At 46.8% G+C, this 22,129-nt stretch overlaps 1 protein-coding gene across 1 annotated transcript in view; it reads left to right on the top strand.

The window, feature by feature from the left end:
* The window catches only part of TBCD (tubulin folding cofactor D), a 315,022-nt gene that overhangs the window by 170,541 nt on the left and 122,352 nt on the right, over positions 1–22,129 (top strand). Inside the window, exon 14 of the mRNA XM_082272657.1 lies at positions 4,092–4,248. Within this exon, the coding sequence (XP_082128783.1) occupies positions 4,092–4,248 (157 nt within the window). The remainder of the gene's footprint in view (positions 1–4,091; positions 4,249–22,129) is intronic.

Here is a 22,129-nt window from a genome sequence, read left to right as displayed (position 1 = left end):
GTGCCACTGCTGGCACGCCGGACCTTTCCTACCACTCCACAAACCAGTAAGGTGAGCTGCTGTTCCTTTTTCGCTCTATAAGGTCATTGTTCGGCAGCCAGGAGCTAAGCCAGCCTGAGAACATTCCCCTGGGAAATGAGCTTTTCAGTTGTTGAGCTTCAGTTGTGCCCACAGGCTATACATTACTGTAGGCCATGAATGAGTATGAGATGGCTTGCTGCTAGGAGAGGAGCCTGCGTAGGCTCGCTGTTATTACATGTGTGCCTTAATTATTCTTGCCAAGAGGAAGTCCTGAGGTGCCTCAAGCAGAAGCGACAAGTGTTTGCATTGTGTGCAGCCTGCTAGCGCTTAGAACGGCTGTGCAGGAATTCAGAAGATAATCTAGAAGCTGAATAGAGCTGCAGGTAGAATCACACCGTACCATTGTTCATGACAATGGTGCCATTACATACATGCGTATGTTCTGTATCTATGGGCCCCAGGGACCGCCGTTTGCTACAATAGGCTTGCGGTAACTGGGAACTCTGCTCTTTTTAGTGATGCCATTTATTTCACTGCTAGCTTCCCTGAAAAATGATATAGCTATTCCTATGTATATATTAAAACAGTATATATATTTTATTTTTTTTATTGAAGATTTTCACGCTATCTGAAAATTAACATTTTAAAATATCAAAAATAAAATAAGCAACATTGAAGATAACATCTTCTTCAAAAAGAAAGACATAATGCCCACCATTGGCAGGGACATATGGCCAAAGATAAGAGAGACCCATGACCTGTAATGTGCAATCTTCACACAGGATAATACAACAAGGATACGACTGCTTTGTGTAACCCACCCTACCCAATTTATGTGTTAATCGCAGAGCTTAATGATCTAGGCATGTTCATTCATTCAGAAGACTATAGATCTAGAACATAGTACAGTGCCTTGCGAAAGTATCCGGCCCCCTTGAACTTTGCGACCTTTTGCCACATTTCAGGCTTCAAACATAAAGATATAAAACTGTAATTTTTTGTGAAGAATCAACAACAAGTGGGACACAATCATGAAGTGGAACAAAATTTTTTGGATATTTCAAACTTTGTTAACAAATAAAAAACTGAAAAATTGGGCGTGCAAAATTATTCAGCCCCTTTACTTTCAGTGCAGCAAACTCTCTCCAGAAATTTAGTGAGGATCTCTGAATGATCCAATGTTGACCTAAATGACTAATGATGATAAATAGAATCCACCTGTGTGTAGTCAAGTCACCTGCACTGTGATAGTCTCAGAGGTCCGTTTAAAGCGCAGAGAGCATCATGAAGAACAAGGAACACACCAGGCAGCTCCGAGATACTGTTGTGGAGAAGTTTAAAGCCGGATTTGGATACAAAAAGATTTCCCAAGCTTTAAACATCCCAAGGAGCACTGTGCAAGCGATAATATTGAAATGGAAGGAGTATCAGACCACTGCAAATCTACGAAGACCTGGCCGTCCCTCTAAACTTTCAGCTAATACAAGGAGAAGACTGATCAGAGATGCAGCCAAGAGGCCCATGATCACTCTGGATGAACTGCAGAGATCTACAGCTGAGGTGGGAGACTCTGTCCATAGGACAACAATCAGTCGTATACTGCACAAATCTGGCCTTTATGGAAGAGTGGCAAGAAGAAAGCCATTTCTTAAAGATATCCATAAAAAGTGTCTTTTAAAGTTTGTCACAAGCCACCTGGGAGACACCAAACATGTGGAAGAAGGTGCTCTGGTCAGATGAAACCAAAATCAAACTTTTTGGCAACAATTCAAAACGTTATGTTTGGCGTAAAAGCAACACAGCTCATCACCCTGAACACACCATCCCCACTGTCAAACATGGTGGTGGCAGCATCATGGTTTGGGCCTGCTTTTCTTCAGCAGGGACAGGGAAGATGGTTAAAATTGATGGGAAGATGGATGGAGCCAAATACAGGACCATTCTGGAAGAAAACCTGATGGAGTCTGCAAAAGACCTGAGACTGGGACGGAGATTTGTCTTCCAACAAGACAATGATCCAAAACATAAAGCAAAATCTACAATGGAATGGTTCACAAATAAACATATCCAGGTGTTAGAATGGCCAAGTCAAAGTCCAGACCTGAATCCAATCGAGAATCTGTGGAAAGAACTGAAAACTGCTGTTCACAAACGCTCTTCATCCAACCTCACTGAGCTCGAGCTGTTTTGCAAGGAGGAATGGGCAAAAATGTCAGTCTCTCGATGTGCAAAACTGATAGAGACATACCCCAAGCGACTTAAAGCTGTAATCCCAGCAAAAGGTGGCGCTAGAAAGTATTAACTTAGGGGGGCTGAATAATTTTGCACGCCCAATTTTTCAGTTTTTTTATTTGTTAAAAAAGTTTGAAATATCCAATAAATTTCGTTCCACTTCATGATTGTGTCCCACTTGTTGTTGATTCTTCACAAAAAATTACAGTTTTATATCTTTATGTTTGAAGCCTGAAATGTGGCAAAAGGTCGCAAAGTTCAAGGGGGCCGAATACTTTCGCAAGGCACTGTAGGTCAGGTAAGCATTTGTTGGCCCCATTGATAACCCAGCAGCACGCTATACAATAACATGATAGCAAGCAGAGCAGGGATGTCAAACTCAGTTTCATTGCGGGCAGCAGCAGCAATATGGTTGCCCTCAAAGGGCCGTTTGTATCTGGGGTGCGCTACATACAGAGTGCAGAGTTCAGGAGTGCACTATGTGCAGAGTGCAGGGTTCAGGGATGCACTATGTACAGAATGCAACGTTTAGGGGTGCACTATGTGCAGAGTTCAGGGGTGTGCTACATACACAGTGCAGAGTTCAGAGGTACATTATGTGCAGAGTGCAGGGTTCAAGGATGCAGTTTTGGTAAAAAAAATAAGCGTATATTGGTTCAATAGGTTATTGTGGCTACAAACTATGGGATATCTTTTTTTTTTTTTTAATAGTAATGGTGGCGATCAGCTGGACTGCAATATTGCGGCAGACAAATCAGACACTAAATGACACTTTTTTGGAGACCAGGGACACCAATACAGCGATCAGTGCTAAAAAATATGCTTTGGTCACACTAAATCCGACTTTGAAGTCATGTGACTTCACTTCATGACTTGGCACAATTTTAAAGTCGCATGTCAGTGCGACTTGGAAGACATCTGTGCAACTTCATGCACAGATGTCAATGCAAGTCGCAAAAAGTAGTGCAGGAACTACTTTAAAAATCAGTGCGACTCCGATGGAGTTGGAGTCACAACGATTTGACCGCTTCCATTGCAGACAATAGGGCGCGACTTGTCATGCTATTTGAAACTATCAAATCGCATGACAAGTCTCGCTTGTGTGACGAGGGCTAATACAGTAATCAGTGATAATACTATATACACTGTCACTTTACTAATGACACTGGTTGGGAAGGGGTTAACATCAGGAGCAATCAAAGGGTTGTGCCTAGGTTGTGCTTGCTCTCTGAGTGGGAGGTGCTTTGACTGGGGAAAGACAAAGATCCGTGTTCCTGCTTAGCAGAAACACAGGATCATTACCTTCCCTTCTGACAGAATGTGTTTCCGTAGGCAGATTGTCGTTCTGCCTGTGTCCTGTGTAATCGGTGGGTGCCGGTGGACATCGAGTCCGCAGTACCCGCTGCATAAAATCACAGCAGGAGCAGGTTGCCAGCGATGCGCGCGCGTGCCCCAGACCCAGAAGTGTCAGATGCAGAGTCGCCGCCCTGCCGCAGTAAATCAGTAAATGTACGGTGGGCGGTCCGCAAGTGGTTAAAGTGAACCGATCATCAGATACATATTTTCATATAAAGAAAGTCCATGCTAAGTAATATGTCAGTGTAACCCTCAGGTATTTTTTACCTCTCACAGAGATCACAATATTCCCCCTGACAATGCCTTTATCTGCTTTTCACTCCAGAAGGATGGCACCATCTTTGTCAGCCATCATCCAGGGTCAACATTTACTTAACAACCAGTTTTATTTCAGCTGTGAACAATCAGCACTTCATCTAGATATTTGAGGTTACCCACGTTATTTTAGGTTTTTAATCTGACCTCATTTCTCTGTCTTGCAGTTGTCCCTGTCATACTGAAGGCGTTGGTGTACGATGAGAAGCGTGGTGCGTGTAGCGTGGGTTCAGCTGTCCGGGACGCTGCCTGTTATGTGTGTTGGGCTTTTGCACGGGCCTATGAACCCGTCGAAATGCAGCCATATGTAAATCAGATTGCAAGGTAAGTCAAACTTGTGACATCTTTAGTATTTTGTATATGCTACCAGGTTTCCCCGAAAATAAGACCGGGTCTTATATTATTTTGACTACAAAAAATGCACTAGGGCTTATTTTCAGGGGATGTCTTATTTATTTACGGTATGTACAATGATAACCTTAAAGTGGTTGTAACCCTAAAAAAATATCCTGATCCTTTAACCACTTCCCGAATGTTGTATAGTAAAATTATGGCCGCAAAGTGGTTGTCCCATCCCGGCCGGGTGTCGTATGACGTCCAGCAGAATAGGCTGCTTGGGGGACACGCAGAACGGCGATCGGTTGATCGGTGTGTCACTCTGACACACCGCATCTCCGATCCCGGTAAAGAGCCTATGATGTAGGCTGTTTACCATGTGATCAGCTGTGTCCAATCACAGCTGGTCACATAGGAAATGCAGTTGATCGGCTTTCCTCAGTTCGCACCTGACAGGCACGAGGAAAGGAGAGCTGATCAGCGGCTCTCCTGACGGGGGGCAGGGGTTGGTGCTGGTAATCAGAGCATTGATTGCCAGTGAAGACCCTTGGGGGATGCCACTAGAGCCACCAGGGATTGCCCACCTATGGCCACCAGGGATGCCCATCTATGGTCACGAGGGATGCCCACCCATGGACACCAGGGGTGCCAATCAGTGCTCGGGGGGCCTGTTTGTGCCCTCCTCCTCATCAGTGCTGCCCATCATTGTCATCTATCAGTGCCACCCACCAGTACCCATCATTGGCATCTATCAGTGCCGCCCACCAGTGCCGCCTATCAGTGCCCATCAGTGCCGCCTATTAGTGCCCAGTAGTGCTGCATATCAGTGCCGCCTATCACTGCTGCATATTAGTGTCTCATCATCAGTGCCTCCTCATCAGTGCCTGCCAGTGCGGCCTCATCAGTGCAGGAAAAAACGTATTTATTTACAAAATTTTATAACCTAAACAAAAAAAAACTTTTTTTTTTTTTTTCAAACTTTTCGGTCTTTTTTTATTTGTGTAGCAAAAAAGAAAAAACCTTGCAGTGATCAAATACCAGCAAAAGAAATCTCTATGGGAAATGAGAAATCTCTATCTAGAAATCTTGTGGGAAAAAAAATTACATACATTTGGTTTAGGTACATTGTTGCATGACCGCGCAATTGTCATTCAAAATGCAACAGTGCTAAAAGCTGAAAATTGGCCTGGGCAGGAAGGGGGTGTAACTGCCCTGTATGGAAGTGGTTAAAGCATGATAGACAGCACAGAGCTTGTGATGTGTCATTTAACCCTCTCTATGTTCTAAAAAAAACCTGGAATAAAGCCATAAAATGTTTTTTAAAAAGTTCCTGTGTCCCCGGTCCTCTCTCCCTCTGTCAGCTCAGGAGTCAGCATAGTGAGATTCTGTAATCCCAAAAATAAACCTTGGTTGAAGTCATTGTAAAATGATGTAATCCGTTTTATAAAAAGATTATATAATGTGTAGTGTTACTTTATTGTGGAAAATACCTTTATACCTTGTATAAACTTTATTTGTACAAAAAGGCCCTAAATTAGACATAAGTGCGTGCATACTAAAATCAATGCAAACACAGGAAAGACTGTAAATACATGAGGTAAAACCCAGTTTACAAAATACAGTAGAAGCATGCGGACAGAAAACCCCAACGCGTTTCAACAAATAGTCTTCTTCTGGGTGGGGGGGGGGATGTCCACTAAATAAGCATTTAGAGTCACTTTCCAGTTTGACATACTATATTTTGGCAACAGGGCAGGTCTCGATTTTTGGGGATATTTTTGGCCCCCATCCTGTTTTTCTATTGGAGACTCTTTTTTTTTCAAAGCCTTTTTCTTAATCCTTAAGATTTTGGATTTGTTCTCCTGTTTATCATCCGATCCCTTGTGTGTTACCTGGGGACCTTGGCCTTTACCTGTGAGCCTTTTATCCCTTGAGCGTTACCTGGGGACCTTGGCCTTTGCCTGTGAGCCTTTGACTCACAGCCGGTTTCCTCTTTTGTTATGCTTACACATTTTTGCATGTTCAAAGAGGAGGTGGTGAGTGGTGCAGGTGGGCACTTTCAGTGCCACTTGACTTGGGTGAGATTAGTAGAATTGAGACAGATTTTCTAATCTGATCACAACCCTAGAGATGTTGGGCATCAGGGGACCATTGCTGGATCCTTCACATTTTTGCATGTTCAAAGAGGAGGTGGTGAGCGGTGCAGGTGGGCACTTTCAGTGCCACTTGTCTTGGGTGAGATTAGTAGAATTCAGGCAGATTTTCTTATCTGATTGATCACAGCCCTATAGATGTTGGGAATCAGGGGACCATTTCTGGATCCTCCACATTTTTGCACGTTCAAAGAGGAGGTGGTGAGCGGTGCAGGTGGACACTTTCAGTGCCACTTGTCTTGGGTGAGATTAGTAGAATTGAGACAGATTTTCTTATCTGATTGATCACAGCCCTAGAGATGTTGGGCATCAGGGGACCATTGCTGAATCCTCCACATTTTTGCATGTTCAAAGAGGAGTTGCAAGTGGGCACTTTTAGTGCCACTTGTCTTGGGTGAGATTAGTAGAATTGAGACAGATTTTCTAATCTGATCACAACCCTAGAGATGTTGGGCATCAGGGGAACATTGCTGGATCCTCCACATTTTTGCATGTTCAAAGAGGAGGTGGTGAGTGGTGCAAGTGGGCACTTTTAGTGCCACTTGTCTTGGGTCAGATTTTCTAATCTAATCACAACCCTAGAGATGTTGGGCATCAGGGGACCATTGCTGGATCCTCTGATAGGGCCTAGGCATTTCCACAGAGAAGGTTGTGACAGCGGGGGAGGTCGCATTATCTACAGTGCAATTCCAGTGGTTGAAGCCATGCTTCACATCAGGGAAGACCTAGAAATAAATCTCTGTCTGGCAACACATTTGCATTAAAGTTGAACTAAGTGGATCTGATTTCATGCTAGCAGTGCTCAGGGTAAAGATTAGAGGAAAGCTGAATGTCTCTTAAACAGGAACGTGAATCATCCCACAAAGCGTGGATTGATTAGGGCTGTGTTCGCACTGCAGGGTGTGTGGAGTCCTCCGGAGACACGGTTGTGTAGTGGGCGCATCTCGAACGCAGCCTGGAAGTATAAACGTCCTGAAGGTGTGGTACCGAGCTGCAGTATCACCACTCCCTGTGCACAGGCTTTGCTTTATTATATAATGATTCAGATTGGGAGATAGAAACCACAGCCTTGTTTTATATTCCTAGGATATCTGGGGCTGCTTTATTGGAAACTGGAGGAAAATCAGAGCCTGTTTTCATCCTTCAAGTAAAAACAAATGAGAGTGCGGCCGCTGTGCGATATATCCAGGAGAGCTATCCATCCATTTCTGTGCTTCAAGTGGTTGGAAACCCACGTTTTTTACTTTTACCTATAGCAGGCATGTCCAACTTGTGGCCCGGGGGCCCCATGCGGCCCGGAACCGCAGGCAATGCGGCCCCCTGACAATTTTTTTTTTTTTTTTGCTGGGGAGGAAGGAAGTCGAGTCGGGGGCACGGCCACAGAGTCAGCCTCGGAGGGGATCATCCACTAGTTGTGTAAAATTAGTGCTGGGGGGGGGGGGGGGGGCGCCGCAGCACGGGAAGGGTGCGCCCGTGTTTTATTACTTGTATACCTTAACTAATAGTATATATTTTATATGCGGCCCGAGAAAATTTTTCTACACTCAATGGTGGCCCAGAGAAGCCAAAAGGTTGGACACCCATGATCTATAGGAAAGCCTTTAACCACTTCTGGACCGGAAGATTTTCCCCCTTCCTGACCAGGCCATATTTTGCAATTCGGCACTGCGTTACTTTAACGGACAATTGCGCGGTCGTGCGGCGCTGTACCCAAATAAAATTGATGTCCTTTTTTCCCCCCAAATAGAGTTTTCTTTTGGTGGTATTTGATCACCTCTGCGATTTTTTTATTTTTTGCGCTATAAACAAAATAAGAGACAATTCTGAAAAAAAAAAAACAATATTTTTCACATTCTGCTATATGACCTTCCCAAAAAAAATTAAAAATACATTTTTTTTAACATTTTAGGCCAATTTGTTTTCCGCTACATATTTTTGGTAAAAAAAAAAAACGCAATAAGCGTATTTTGATTGGCTTGTGCAAAAGTTATTGCGTTTACTAACTACGGGAAAGATTTATGTCATTTTTATTGTATTTTTTTTTTTTTACTAGTAATGGCGGCAATCTGCGATTTTTAGCAGGACTGCGACATTGCGGCGGACAGATCGGACCCCTGACTGACATTTTTGACACTTTTGGGGGTACCAGTGACATTACTACAGTAATCAGTGCTAACAATATGCACTGTTAATGTAATAATGACACTGGCAGGGAATGGGTTAACACTGTGGGTGATCAAGGGGTTAAAGGTGAGCCTAAGGGAGTGATTCTAACTGGGGGGATGGGCTTGTGAAATGATCATAGAGACATGTGATCCTATATAGAAGGATCACAGGAGCTCTGTGATCATTCCAGAGAGAACGGTCAGCTGTGTTTACAACAGCCGTCCGTCCTCTCTCAGCAGGGTTCGATCGCGAGTGTCAGGGGGCAATCGGAGCCGCCTGTCCGCTGCATCAGAGTCCCCGCTGCCCAGTGGGGGTGCGAGCACGCTGCCGGCAGCCCGCCACCGACCGACGTAGGTCTACGTCATTTCGCGCAGGAGGGCCGCACTGCCGCAGTAAATCGGCGGCGGGTGGTCGGGAACCGGTTAATAAGGCTTACCTATAGGTACTGTAAATATCTCCTAAACGTGTACCGTTTAGGAAATTTTTACATTGCATGCAGCCGATGACGTCAGCAGCGCATGCGCTCTTAAAAAATGGCCTCCCATGCCGTTTCTTCAGAGCCCTGTGCCATTCCCCTGCGCTCCCATGCGCATGCGTGGAAGTGAAGTCACGCGGCTCCCAGCCAGTAGCATATCCGGAGCTCGCAAACCAGGAAGGAAGACAGCTGAAAATGGATGCGGCCTCCAGTGGGGGCGATGAGGGCTTAGTTTGGAGGGAAGTGTCACATAATGTGCTAGTATACTAGCACATTATGCATTTACTTTTCAAGGGGAACAAAAAAAACACACTGGGTTTACTTCCTCTTTAAAGTGATATAAATACACACTGTATAATTTACATTCTCCCTTCTATTTCTGTATGTGGATGACTACACTATAATTATTTTAATGAAAAAACAAAACATCTAAGTAATTATTTCCTAATCGATATCCAGCTGTCACATGACCCGGCTCTCTCCCAGCCTGTCTGCAGGGAAACATAAGGAGGAGCTTCTAGTCTTCTGCTGCTGGTCACATGTTCAAAAAACAAAACAATACAGAGTAAAGATAAATGATTAATATCAATAAACGGTTTTAAAAAAAATATACACTCACCGGGCTCTGAGCACTGAAAACACTATAATTCATTTTTATTGTTCAAAGCAAACTCCTCCATCCGTGTCTCCATGCTTTATTTTGTTGAGCAGCCACCCCCATGCCCCTACCCCCCCCCCCCCATCCTGAGCAAGGGCAGATGATTTATGTAGCATTTACTTCCTGGAATCCATCTGCCCTTATCTCATGCATGCAAGCAGAAGAGTGCCTTAGACATGCAAGCAGGAGAGTGTGCTTAGCTGAGAAAATCCCTCCTCCATTCCTGAGGACTCCTGGGATGTATGCAGCGGTGTATTTTGGTTTCGTGCTGCCCTAAGCAAGACTAAAATTGCCCCCCCCCCCCCTCCCCATGTAAATTTGCCCCTCAGAGAGAGAGAGAGAGAGAAGGAAAAGAGAGAGAGAAAGGAGAGAGAGAAGGGAGAGAGAGAGAGAGGCGGTTCTAGCAACCAGTGGCCAATAGAGTCTCAGGAGGAGGGGGTGGCTTTTTCGCTGCCCCCCTGCAAAGTGCCGCCCTAGGCCTGGGCCTTGTTGGCCTAGGCCAGTGATGGAGAACCTTGGCACCCCAGATGTTTTGGAACTACATTTCCCATGATGCTCATGCACTCTGCAGTGTAGCTGAGCATTATGTGAAATGTAGTTCCAAGACATCTGGGGTGCCAAGGTTCGCCATCACTGGCCTAGGCCAAAATACAGCACTGGATGTATAACATCATTTTGGCCCAGGCCAGAACCCAGAAAGAGGAAATTTGTAGTAAAATCAGTAGTAAATTGTAAGGTGATCAGTGGCGGCCGGTCCATAGGTTTGCATACAGGGCGCCAGACTAATGCCTTTCTATGAGGTCTGTCTTTTTTCAAGCACATGATTAGAGCCCCCTTGTGATATTAGCGAATCAATATTCACTATCGGTTTCCGGCTTCTCTTCCCGGCCAATCAGGACAGGAGGCGCATCTAAAGAAAACAGGGTTAGCCGGGGGAAGCTGCGGTGCCATGACCGCCGGAGGGGTGAGTGCGGACCTGGAGGGGTTTGTTTGTTGGCCGCGCCCCCCCCCCCAAAAACTAAAAAATGTTTAGCACCAGCCACCACTAAAGGTGATACAGGGCTATAAAGAAAAATCAGATGCAAGACTTTATTTGGGAGAGTATCCCTTTAATCGTGTTGGGCCAATAACAATGAATCATTGCAAGTTCAATCGCTCTGCTTGTATCAGGAATAATATCTGCCCAGACCCTGCAGAATGTGGACCAGATAAAGTACATAATGCTCTTACTGCTGCTTTTTTGGCTGTGAGCTGCAGCATTTCTTTAGCTATGAAGTTTGACAATTGACATTCCCTGCAGCTATGGAGGTGGGTCATCATTGATAGAGGAGGGTGCAGTGTTTTTTGCTTTGTATGTAACAGCAGTAAAGAGTTAATGACGCACAAGGAACAGACACCATAGCTTCATATTGGCCAACAAACAGTCTGTGCAGTCCTGCTAGAGATCTCCAAAGACACCTGTGGCAGCCACCCCTGAGTAAGAAGCAGCCTCTGCTGTAATAAATAAAAAGAGAAAAAGGGGGCGCCAACTCAGTGTAGCATAAAAGAGCATCCACTTTATTGAAGGACAATTGACAACTCACTCAGTATTGTATGACACAGGCACATAGTGGTGCAAGCAATGGGCGTGTTAATACTGAATCATGTCCATGGGGCTTGAAGACTACCCTTGTATATGAAAGATGGGGTACAGTCTCTGGACTCGGGGTCAGGTGACTCACAGTAAACTCCGTTTCTTATTTCTAATGTGATGTCTGTGATTTGTAAGGAGTTTCCTTCCTGGTAGGCACCAGTTGTCTGAGGAACTCGCTCCAGCGGTATAGATAAGGTCTTGGCTCAGGCTGCCTCCGTGTAACCGGTTCTGAAGGTAAAGCTGCCCTTCTTTTGAGTTATCCAAACCCAGGCGTGGGAGGGCAAAATAAGTTATTGACAAAATAATCTGTAAGGCGAACCACAAAATAATAGTCACAGGCAGCCTTACCTTAGCCTGGAGTGACTGTTTGCTGTGTTATAAACGCAGGGCGGAAACTGCTGCCTCTCGGGTTGGATCTGAATTGCAGGATTTATTCTCCTGTGTTATCGCTGCAATTTCACAATTTTTGTGGTTCTCCAGAAGACGTGCGAGACGTTCCGAATGAATCCCAAGCTAGAAACCGAAACAAAGTTACCTGTGCAGCATTTCCTTTTCTAGCCCCTGCTCGATCCCTGACACTCCTCTCCTTGTGTCTCCCATGCAGCCCCCCACCTTCTGCCCACCTCTGCAACCCCCCCATCCACCTTCTACCAACCTCTGCAGCCCCCCACCTTCTGCCAACCTCTGCAGCCCCCCCACCTTCTGCCAACCTCTGCTGCCCCCACCTTCTGCCAACCTCTGCAGCCCCCCCACCCACCTTCTACCAACCTCTGCAGCCCCCCACCTTCTGCCAACCTCTGCTGCCCCCCCACCTTCTGCCAACCTCTGCAGCCCCCCCACCTTCTGCCAACCTCTGCAGCCCCCCCACCTTCTGCCAACCTCTGCTGCCCCCCACCTTCTGCCAACCTCTGCAGCCCCCCCACCCACCTTCTACCAACCTCTGCAGCCCCCCACCTTCTGCCAACCTCTGCTGCCCCCCCACCTTCTGCCAACCTCTGCAGCCCCGCCACCTTCTGCCAACCTCTGCTGCCCTCCACCTTCGGCCAACCTCTGCTGCCCCCCACCTTTGGCCAACCTCTGCTGCCCCCCACCTTCTGCCAACCTCTGCAGCCCCCCCACCCACCTTCTACCAACCTCTGCAGCCCCCCACCTTCTGCCAACCTCTGCTGCCCCCCCACCTTCTGCCAACCTCTGCAGCCCCGCCACCTTCTGCCAACCTCTGCTGCCCTCCACCTTCGGCCAACCTCTGCTGCCCCCCACCTTTGGCCAACCTCTGCTGCCCCCCACCTTCTGCCAACCTCTGCTGCCCCCACCTTCTGCCAACCTCTGCTGCCCCCCACCTTCTGCCAACCTCTGCTGCCCCCTCCACCTTCTGCCAACCTCTGCTGCCCCACCTTCTGCCAACCTCTGCTGCCCCACCTTCTGCCAACCTCTGCTGCCCCCCCACCTTCTGCCAACCTCTGCTGTCCCCCCACCTTCTGGCAACCTCTTCTGCCCCCCCCCCCCCCCCCCACCTTCTGCCAACCTCTGCTGCCCAGCTTAGTAATTCCCTTTTTCTAGAGCAAAGACGTACTTTTCAGCTGAATGAGCTGTGTAGAATAGACCTTGTTCCGGTCTTGGGCTGAAGCCCCACAGATGGTCTCAAAAGAAGATGAACAGTGGACTCGCTCATTATGAAATACTTACCTTAAAACGAAGCCCCACAGCGCCGACCGCTCACCTGTCTCATGGGTGACATGTTCGGTCACCCTTCTTCTGGGTTTGCAGCATCCGCCCATCTGATTGGCTGGAGCCGCGATGACGTCACTCCCGCGCATGCGTGCAGGAGCCGACGGTCACGGCACAGGGCTCTGAAGGAACAGCACAAGCGGCCGTGCCTTCAGAGCGCATGCGCCAGTGATGTCACTGGCTGCATGCAAAGTAAATATCTCCTAAACATTTTTTTCCCTACTCATCTTTTCTGACTGTTTTTCACTAGTTTTGCATTTGGCTGCGGTCAGTGTCACTATTTGTAGCATGAGGCCATACCTGGATCCTATAGAGTTTGCACAGGCAGTCCAACTCCTTCAGGATGCAACATTAGTACGTGCCATTGCCAGAAGGTTTGCTGTGTCTCCCAGCAGAGCATGGAGGAAATTCCAGGACACAGGAAGTTACTCTAGGAGAGCGGGACAGGGCCGTAGAAGGAACCCATCTGCAGGACCGGTATCTGCTCCTTTGTGTAAGGAGGAACAGGATGAGCACTGCCAGAGCCCTACAAAATGACCTCCAGCAGGACACTGGTGTGAATGTCTCTGACCAAACAATCAGAAACCGACTTCATGAGGGTGGCCTGAGGGCCCGACCTCCACTAGCAGGCCCTGTGCTCACTGCCCGGCACCATAGAGCTTGATTGGCATTTGCCATTGAACACCAGAATTGGCAGCTCCACCACTGGCCCCCTGTGCTTTTCACAGATGAGAGCAGGTTCACCCTGAGCACATGTGACCGACGTGGAAGGGTCTGGAGAAGCTGTGGAGTACGTTATGCTGCCTGTAACATCGTTCAGTATGACCGGTTTGGTGGTGGGTCAGTGATGGTCTGGGGAGACATATCCATGGAGGGACGCACAGACCTCTACAGGCTAGACAATGGCACCCTGACTGCCATTAGGTATCGAGATGAAATCCTTGGACCCATTGTTAGATCCTACGCTGGTACAGTGGGTCCTGGGTGCCTCCTGGTGCACAACAATGTCCAGCCTCATGTGGCGAGAGTATGCAGCAACTCCTAGAGAATGAAGGAATTGATATAATTGAATGGCCCCTATGCTCATCTGACTTAAATCTAATAGAACACCTCTGGGACATTATGTTTCTGTCCATCCAACGCTGCCAGGTTGCACCTCAGTCTGTTCAGGAGCTCAGTGATGCCCTGGTCCAGATCTGGGAGGAAATACCCCAGGATACAATCCATGGTCTCATTAGGAGCATGCCCCGACATTGTCAGGCATGCATACAAGCATGTGGGGGCCATGCAAACTACTGAGGACCATTCTGAGTTGCCGCAGTGACATTTCAGCAAAATGGACTCGTCTGCTGCTTCATTTTTTCACATAGATTTTCGGGATGTCCTTGAATTCAGCCCCCTGTATTTGGACATTTTCTCTTAGGGGTGTACTCACTTTGGTTGCCAGCGGTTTAGACATTAATGGCTGTGTGTTGAGTTATTTTGAGGGGACAGTAAATTTACAGTTATACAAGCTGTACACTCACTACTTTACATTGTAGCAAAGTGTCATTTCTTCAGTGTTGTCACATGAAAAGATAGAATAAAATATTTACAAAAATGTGAGGGGTGTACTTACTTTTGTGAGATACTGTGTATTTTATTTGGTTGAAGTAACTCTGTGAATCTCTTTGCTATATGATGAATAGTTGTTCCCGGCAGGGTCGTGCATTGCGTGCATTGTTTCTAGAAGTGGCTGCAGGATTTCACAACCTCTCAGGCAGCGATGTGAAAGTGCTGAATAAGGATTAATCTCTCCTGAAACAATTGAAACGGTGCGTGTAGTCTGGGAAGGCATTGTAGTTTCGTCTGCCTTGGGTTCTGTTTGCAGCGAGCTGGGGCGTGGCAGAGCCTCCCAACCCGAGAGTGATGCCTGCAGGGCTCCGCTGATCGGCAGAGCCAGGAGAAGGCCGGCATCGCTCCCAGCTACATCTTATGGCAGAGCTGTGTGCTCAGCACGGGGGGGACCGATGTATATCAGGGACGTGTCGCAGCCTGTATACAAGCTGTCAGCGTTGTTTACTATTCACATTCATCCCTATGTGATACGGCTCTCATTTTTATTCTGTCCTGACACTAAAATTGATATGTGTTCTTATGTATCATGCTTGGCCTAACGCTGCCAAGAACCCAATAATTGCAAGTTGGGGGTCCTAATTTTCAGTGCTTAGTGGCTGCTAATCCTTTCCACTCCAAATTTTAAATGTAAAGCACACTGAGCATAAGGCACATGCCTAATGTTGGCGCTTTTCCACTGCATGGAACCGAACGGTTCGGCTCGCTTTTGTGCTTTTCCACTGCTGATACCGCATGGTATGGTGTAGGAACGGTTCGGTACGGTACGGCGGCGCTTTTCCACTGCATGGAACCAAACGGTACGGCTCTCAAAAACAGTACCACCTCGATTGTGGTTCCAAAGGTACCATACCCGGTACCATATCCCACAATCCTTTGCATGCAGTCACTACTAGCCACTGATTGGTCAGAGAATCCCACCCACCCCGTTGTTATCCCACCCACTTAACTCTAGTACTACTTTAGTGGAAAAGCAAACCATACCGTACCGAACCGTTCCAATACCGTACCATGTGGTACCAGCAGTGGAAAAGCCAACCGGGCCGAGTAGAGCCGAGCCGGTACTTGCAGTGGAAAAGTGCCAAAAGACTGCACTGCTACGCATGCATAGCTATAAATGGGCTTTGTTTTTTTTTATATATGAATTAATTAATTCCCTATCCTTTGGGATGTGTTCTCTAACCACACAATGGTGATGATCCAAGTGGCCAAAGCTTGTTTATAAGCCGTGGTTGGTGTCTCTTTCTGGAACTCAAGTTATCTTGTCCTTTTCTGCCCACAGATGCCATTTGTGGCTCTACATATCCCGTTATAAGGCCATGGTCATGCATCTGATCCTGTATATGGATAGTAGGCCTTTACACAAATCTATGACTTGTAACTAATTGTTGTAGTTATGTGTGAATCTGTGACAGTGCTGGACCAATAAAAGTGGAATATTGGTAATTAGCAGTTTAAACCAGAGTCAAGCTTGCTTTGGTTCAGTTCCGTTCGGAATACTTTTTTAATCCTAAAGGAAAAGTGGCTGCCAGACAGTGAATGAGTTGTGTAGACTAGAACTTGTTCTGGTCTTGGGCTGAAGCCCCACAGATGGTCTCAAAAGAAGATGAAAAGTGGGTTTCCAGCTATAGGATGAGTGTTGAGGAGTGCCCAGTAAAAAGAAAGTTTAGAGATGGTTAAGGCTCGTACACACTTGACGAAAATCGGACGAAATATCCTCCGATTTCTCTCTCTCATGCTCAGCGGTCATAACCGTTTTTAGTTGACAGTGCATAATGTTCACAAAATTTCTCGTCCGATTTTTTTTTTTTGGGACATTTGTTCCTAGACTTCCGGGTCGTCAGCAACTTCAGATCATGTGCGTTCTTTCGTATTCCGATTTTTCGCAGACGTACTGCATACACATTAAATGAAAATTGGTCGTCTGGGGACGGACGATAAAACCTTTGGTGTTTGTCCCTCCGTTTTTTTTTTTCTGGTTGAAAATGTCGGCATCGGCTGCTGAAAGTTGTGTACACACTAGCCGAAAATCGTACGATTTTACCTCGGATGGGAATTTTCAGCAGATTTTCTACTAGTGTGTACCCCACATAAATCAGTTTAAGTCCAGATCTTTATTTTTATTGATCAAAAGAAACCAACATGTTTCTGAGAAATGCTTCTCCTTTCCTCTGGTCTGGAGCTGTGGATATGATTGGAACGGCAGTGAGGTTCAATTAGGAAACCTATAATGGGGCTGGAGGTGAATGGAACTGTTTACTGCTTTAAAACAGCGGTCTTCAAACTCAGATGCTTGGGCCGGATGCGACTTTTTTCTTGCCTTAATCTGGCCCTTGAGGCAATATTGCTTCCACTGAAACCAACAATGGGGCACTATTCCTTCAACTGACACCAACGATAAGGCATCATTTTTTGCACTGACACCATCAATGTGGCACTTTTCCTTCTCCGGACACCAATGATGAGGCATAATTCCTTACACTGTCACCAACAATGGGGCTCTATTCCTTCTACTGTCACCAACGATGGGGCACTATTCCTTCAACTGACATCAACGATAGGGCATAATTTTTTGCACTGACACCATCAATGGGGCACTATTCCTTCTACGGACACCAATGATGAGGCATAATTCCTTACACTGTCACCAATAATGGGGCTCTATTCCTTCTACTGTCACCAACGATGGGGCATAATTCCTTGCACTGACACCAACAATGTGGCACTATTCCTTGTACTGACACAATTGATGTCCAATGTTTTCCCCTTATGCCAAAGATCAAGCATTGTTTACCCCCCCCCCCCCCACACTGGGCACAGTCCATCAGCCCTAAAGTCTGAAGGACCTAAAAGCCTTTTCTTTAGAAAGTTTGGAGACCCCTGCTTTAAAACATCCATTAAAATTTGGTGGAAATGCAAAGTTTGTTTATTGTGATAGATTGAAGGGAATTACGTGGGCAGAGAAAATCGCAGAAACTTCTGTTGTCTTTCATACCATACAAATGTTTTGCTTTTAAAGTAAATCTGGCATCGGATTATCTGTGTCTGTGAAGGCCTTGTGCCCTGGAACATTGTCTAGATAATTTAGAATAAAACTTGCATTAGAAGCCCTCCCACACCCTGGTGGGCCCAGTGCAATTTGGGTTCCACCCTACTGTGTGCCATTTTGCCTGCAAAGCCCCGTGGGGTGCTGTGGGGAGAGTATTCCTAGGACGTCATGTTGGCTTTGTATTTTTTGTAAATGGAAGGTCCACAGGAAACAGTCTACCTGCTGAGTAGCCCACATTGATCTTGGCTTCCAAATCTTGAACCTGGCAGCCCCCTTAGATGATGATCTTTGGCAACCAATACCTTTATTTTCTATGCCTCTCTGAGTTTACCCACATGCAGAAGAGGTTTTCCTGGGTTTCGAGTTCTTCCCCCTCAAAGAAGGAGACTTCACAGAATCCTTACAAAGAGCCTGCTGTTTTATCTATCAGTGTTATAGTCTTTTATATGGCAATATTATTTTCCATTTTTTAAAAAGAATCTGTCACATGACAGGTTCTCTTGACAGACTACCCCCCACCCACTAATACTCACTTCCCCACTGCTTAGTTCACCAGTGGGAGACCAGAGTTTAGTCCCTGTGTAAGCTCCATGTCGGTTAGTGTCTGAGCTTAAACATGGTCAATGACCATCTCCCCTCCCCCATGTGACATCAATTGGGCCTTACGATTTGATGGTGCATACTGGAAAGGAGGGGAGAAGGCCACTTTCACCCCTATACCTAGAAATACCAGTACTTGGTATTTTTTAAGGCTCCAACAGATGAACAGAATAAGGATCCTGGGGAATGCTGGGTTGAGGGGGGCCTTCTTATGTGAACCCATCACTTTTCCCAAAATGACAAGTTCCCTTTAATTCTGAAGATATCCATCAAAAGTAGACCTAACATTTTTTTGATCCAGAAAGACATAACGGTAAAGCATGGAGAGAGTCTAGGGACACTAACAGGTGTCTCCTCCTGCAGTGCAGGTGCCTGTGTAGGAATGCTGCAATGATCCCCCCCCCCCCCCCCGAGACCCTCCACTTGTCTCTGTCATTAAAAGGTGCAGCCTCTTGTGTCAGGCTCCAGGGAAGCAGTGAAAGTGAAGCTTTTTATCTAAACACGTCGGTATCTTGCCACAGCACAGGACGTGCCTCCAAGGCTGAGACTCAGAGAGCCAGGCCGGCTGGCTGGCAGGTGTGGTAACCACCGACAAGCCGGGACTTGCGGGCCAAGTCTTCACTCCGGTTCCCACGAAACCCTTGTCAGGAGTATCGCAGAAACTCGCAGAACAAAGGCTCAAAAATCCTGTTTGAATTTGTTGATAAAGTAAAGATCTGTAGCCTTGCCAAACTCCGATCCTCTAACTGGGGAATGAGGCTAGCCAAATGCTTCTTCAACTATTCGTCAAATGAAACCTGTCATTAATTCAAGTCCCATTTAATTTATTCTTTATATTTATTAATAGTAGCCTATTAAAAGAGAAGTATGTGTATCTTTTTTTTTTATTTTTGGAGATTCATACTTGCCTAGGTGGATGCAGCATCTGTCCCCCGCTGGCTCTAAGTACTTTTCTTCCACAGGCTACTAAGGGAAAGGAACCTCGTCATAAATGTGAGCCCTTCTTCTCGATTCATATGAAGTTTTTTCATCCCTCAGGGTCTACTGACAAGGGCTCGAAGCCTTTCAGGGCCTCCTCTGGAGGATCCAACCAAACCTGGTCTGTCAATCTGAGAGCGGGCTTCTCCAGACCCACGGACAAGGCTCCTTCAACATGAAGGTGTGCCCTCAGCTGTATCAGGGGTTGGGGGGGGGGGGGTCTTCGCTGGTTTCCGGACCCATGGACTTCCCTGGTACAAGACAAGTGGGTCCATGAAGTCATTGGGTCCGGCTTCAAGATAGAGTTTCGCTCTTGTCCCCCGGCAAGGTTCTTTTTTCCCAACTTGCGCCTGTCCCCGGACTGCTTATAGGGTCTGTTTGGGGCAGTACAAGACCTGTTACTTTAAGGGGTGATTGTCCCGGTTCCGACTTCGGAACATTTTCAGGGTTTTTACTCAAACCTGTTTACAGTTCCCAGAAAGGAAGGCAAGGTACATCCAGTTCTGGACCTCAAGGCACTATACTGCTTTGTGCGGATGCAGAATGGGGGATCGCAGTACTGGGCTACTTGGACGACCTGCGTGCGGAATCTCCTACTGCTCTGGTGGAAAACCTGCAAATCACCATACGAACTCTGAGGGAGTTTGGCTGGATTCTGAATTTTCAGACGTCTGTTCTGGTTCCGTCCACAAAGCTGGACTATCTGGGTCCGACTCTGGCCTCGGCCTTAGCCAGAGTGCTCCTTCCTCTGGACAAACTCCAGAAATTGCAGGCTGCAATTCAGCTCCTGCTGTCCAGCAGATGGTCATCCTTCCGGACTTGCATGCGGGTGCTGGGCCTGATGGTGTCTACCTTCGAGGCCGTTCTGTTTGCACAGTTCCATACGAGGGCCCTGCAAAGGGAGATTCTGGCCAAATGGGACAAGACTCCACAGTCTCTGGACAATCGGATCCAGCTGAGCCGGGGAACGAAGGAGTCCCTAATATGGTGGCTTCACTCTCTGGCACTTCGGCTGCCAGCCTGTCTGGCTGGGGAGGCGTCCTCGGCAAAAATTCTGCTCTGGGGATCTGGACATTGGAAGAGTCCAGACTACCGATCAATGTCTTGGAACGCCGAGCAATCAGATTGCGCCTGGACCATTGGATGGATCGTCTTTAGGGATGTCCAGTGCGCATTCAATCCGACAGTGCCACGGCCGTGGTTTATGTCAATCACCAAGGGGCACAAAAAGTGTCCTGGAGCCTCTGGAGGTAGCCGGCATTCTAAGGTGGGCAGAACAGTTAGTTCCAGCCATCTCCACCGTAAAACATTCCCGGGGTGGAAAACTGGCAGGCGTATTACCCCAGTAGGCAGGGGTTGGACCAAGGGAAGTGGTCCCTTCATCCGAAGGTTTTTCATCAGTTTTGTCTCTGGTAAGGCATCCCCGAGGTGGATCTGATGGCGTCTCCACTCCCATTGGCGGTCTTTTTCCAATGACCCTTGGCCACACACTCCCTGGTGCGTACCTTTCTTCAGGGGTTCCAACATTTCCCACACGTGAATAACGTCCTCAGTGAGTATAGGAGAGGTTCCTCTCCACCAGCATGCAGACACACTATACACTCACCAGACTTAATTGACCCCTATTACAGGGAGTCAGATTGGGCATATGGGAAAATCCAAGATGTTATACATGAGGTTCAAACCACTGCTGTCATCCATTCAATATGTATTTAAATAGCGTATTTAAAGCTCCAGTTTTGCTATATAGAGAGAGGAAGAAACACTCTCATGATGCAGTATTTCAAATTAAGTTGTATTGCACTTGCATCAAAGAAGACCGAGATCAGCATTTATTGTATAGGAATCGCCCGTTTGCGCTCCACCTGCGTTCCAGCTGACGTAAATTACGCATCTCAAACACCACCCAATGCCGTTTCGTCAGTCTGTGCCTGACGTCCTCTGGGGTTAGGCGTGGGTTTAGAACCTATTGGGTTCCTATATTTTCAGTGTTGACAGGGCAATCCCTCCCACCAAGTGGACGTTTACAGCCGCCAGCAATAATCGCATGTAAAATCCAGAAGGCTGGTTAATAGATTGATGGGTACATTCAGCCTGTCCATAGATGGTTCAACTCTCAGCCGGTTCCTGCTATTGGTCTACTTGAAGTACAGCTTTGAATGTATGAAGCTGGTTAGCCCGTTCTTGGAGCCAGCAGGCATGTGTAGAAAGCCATTGACTATACGCTTCCTTTGGCAGTGATAGAAAAGACTTTGAGTTTTCGGACTCTGATTGGCAAGCTGTCATTGTAGATAACAGGCACTGATTTCTGAAAATGACCAGGTAGTAGACCTAACAATGAGTCCGTGTGCTCCAGGCAGGACTCTTCTAGCTCCATTGTTTCAAAGACAAACAGGAGCTGTGCAACCCCCGAGGTTTGTGTACGATTTCCATGGTACCCTGGCATCATTGGAAGGGCTTGGATAAAGAACCCAGAAATGCAGCTCTCTGATTAATACTACGATTATTGTTCTGTGCATTTCAGGAGTGACCTCCAAAGTAGAACATATAATAGAAATCAACTGATCTTTTCTGTCATTCTTCTCTGCAAAATGAGATTCACTCACCCCGGGCACACTTTATCCAGGAAGGGTGACACCCCTGTTCACTATGGCAGTTTACAGTGTCACCTACCTGCCTATTGGATTGTAAAAGGGTCACCCTGCTAAGGTCATCCCAATTCTCCCCTCCTCCTATAAGCTACTTCTAGCCCTCCTGGTCCCAGTGCCTGAAATATTTTAGGCTGACCACACTGTGCTGTGCAGTAAAGCCTAGT

The sequence above is a fragment of the Pelophylax lessonae genome (genome assembly GCF_965119305.1).
Source record: "Pelophylax lessonae genome assembly, chromosome: 11".
NCBI lineage: Eukaryota > Metazoa > Chordata > Amphibia > Anura > Ranidae > Pelophylax > Pelophylax lessonae.
The sequence above is the reverse complement of the archived record's forward strand: the minus strand, read 5'-3'. Positions and strand labels throughout refer to the sequence as shown.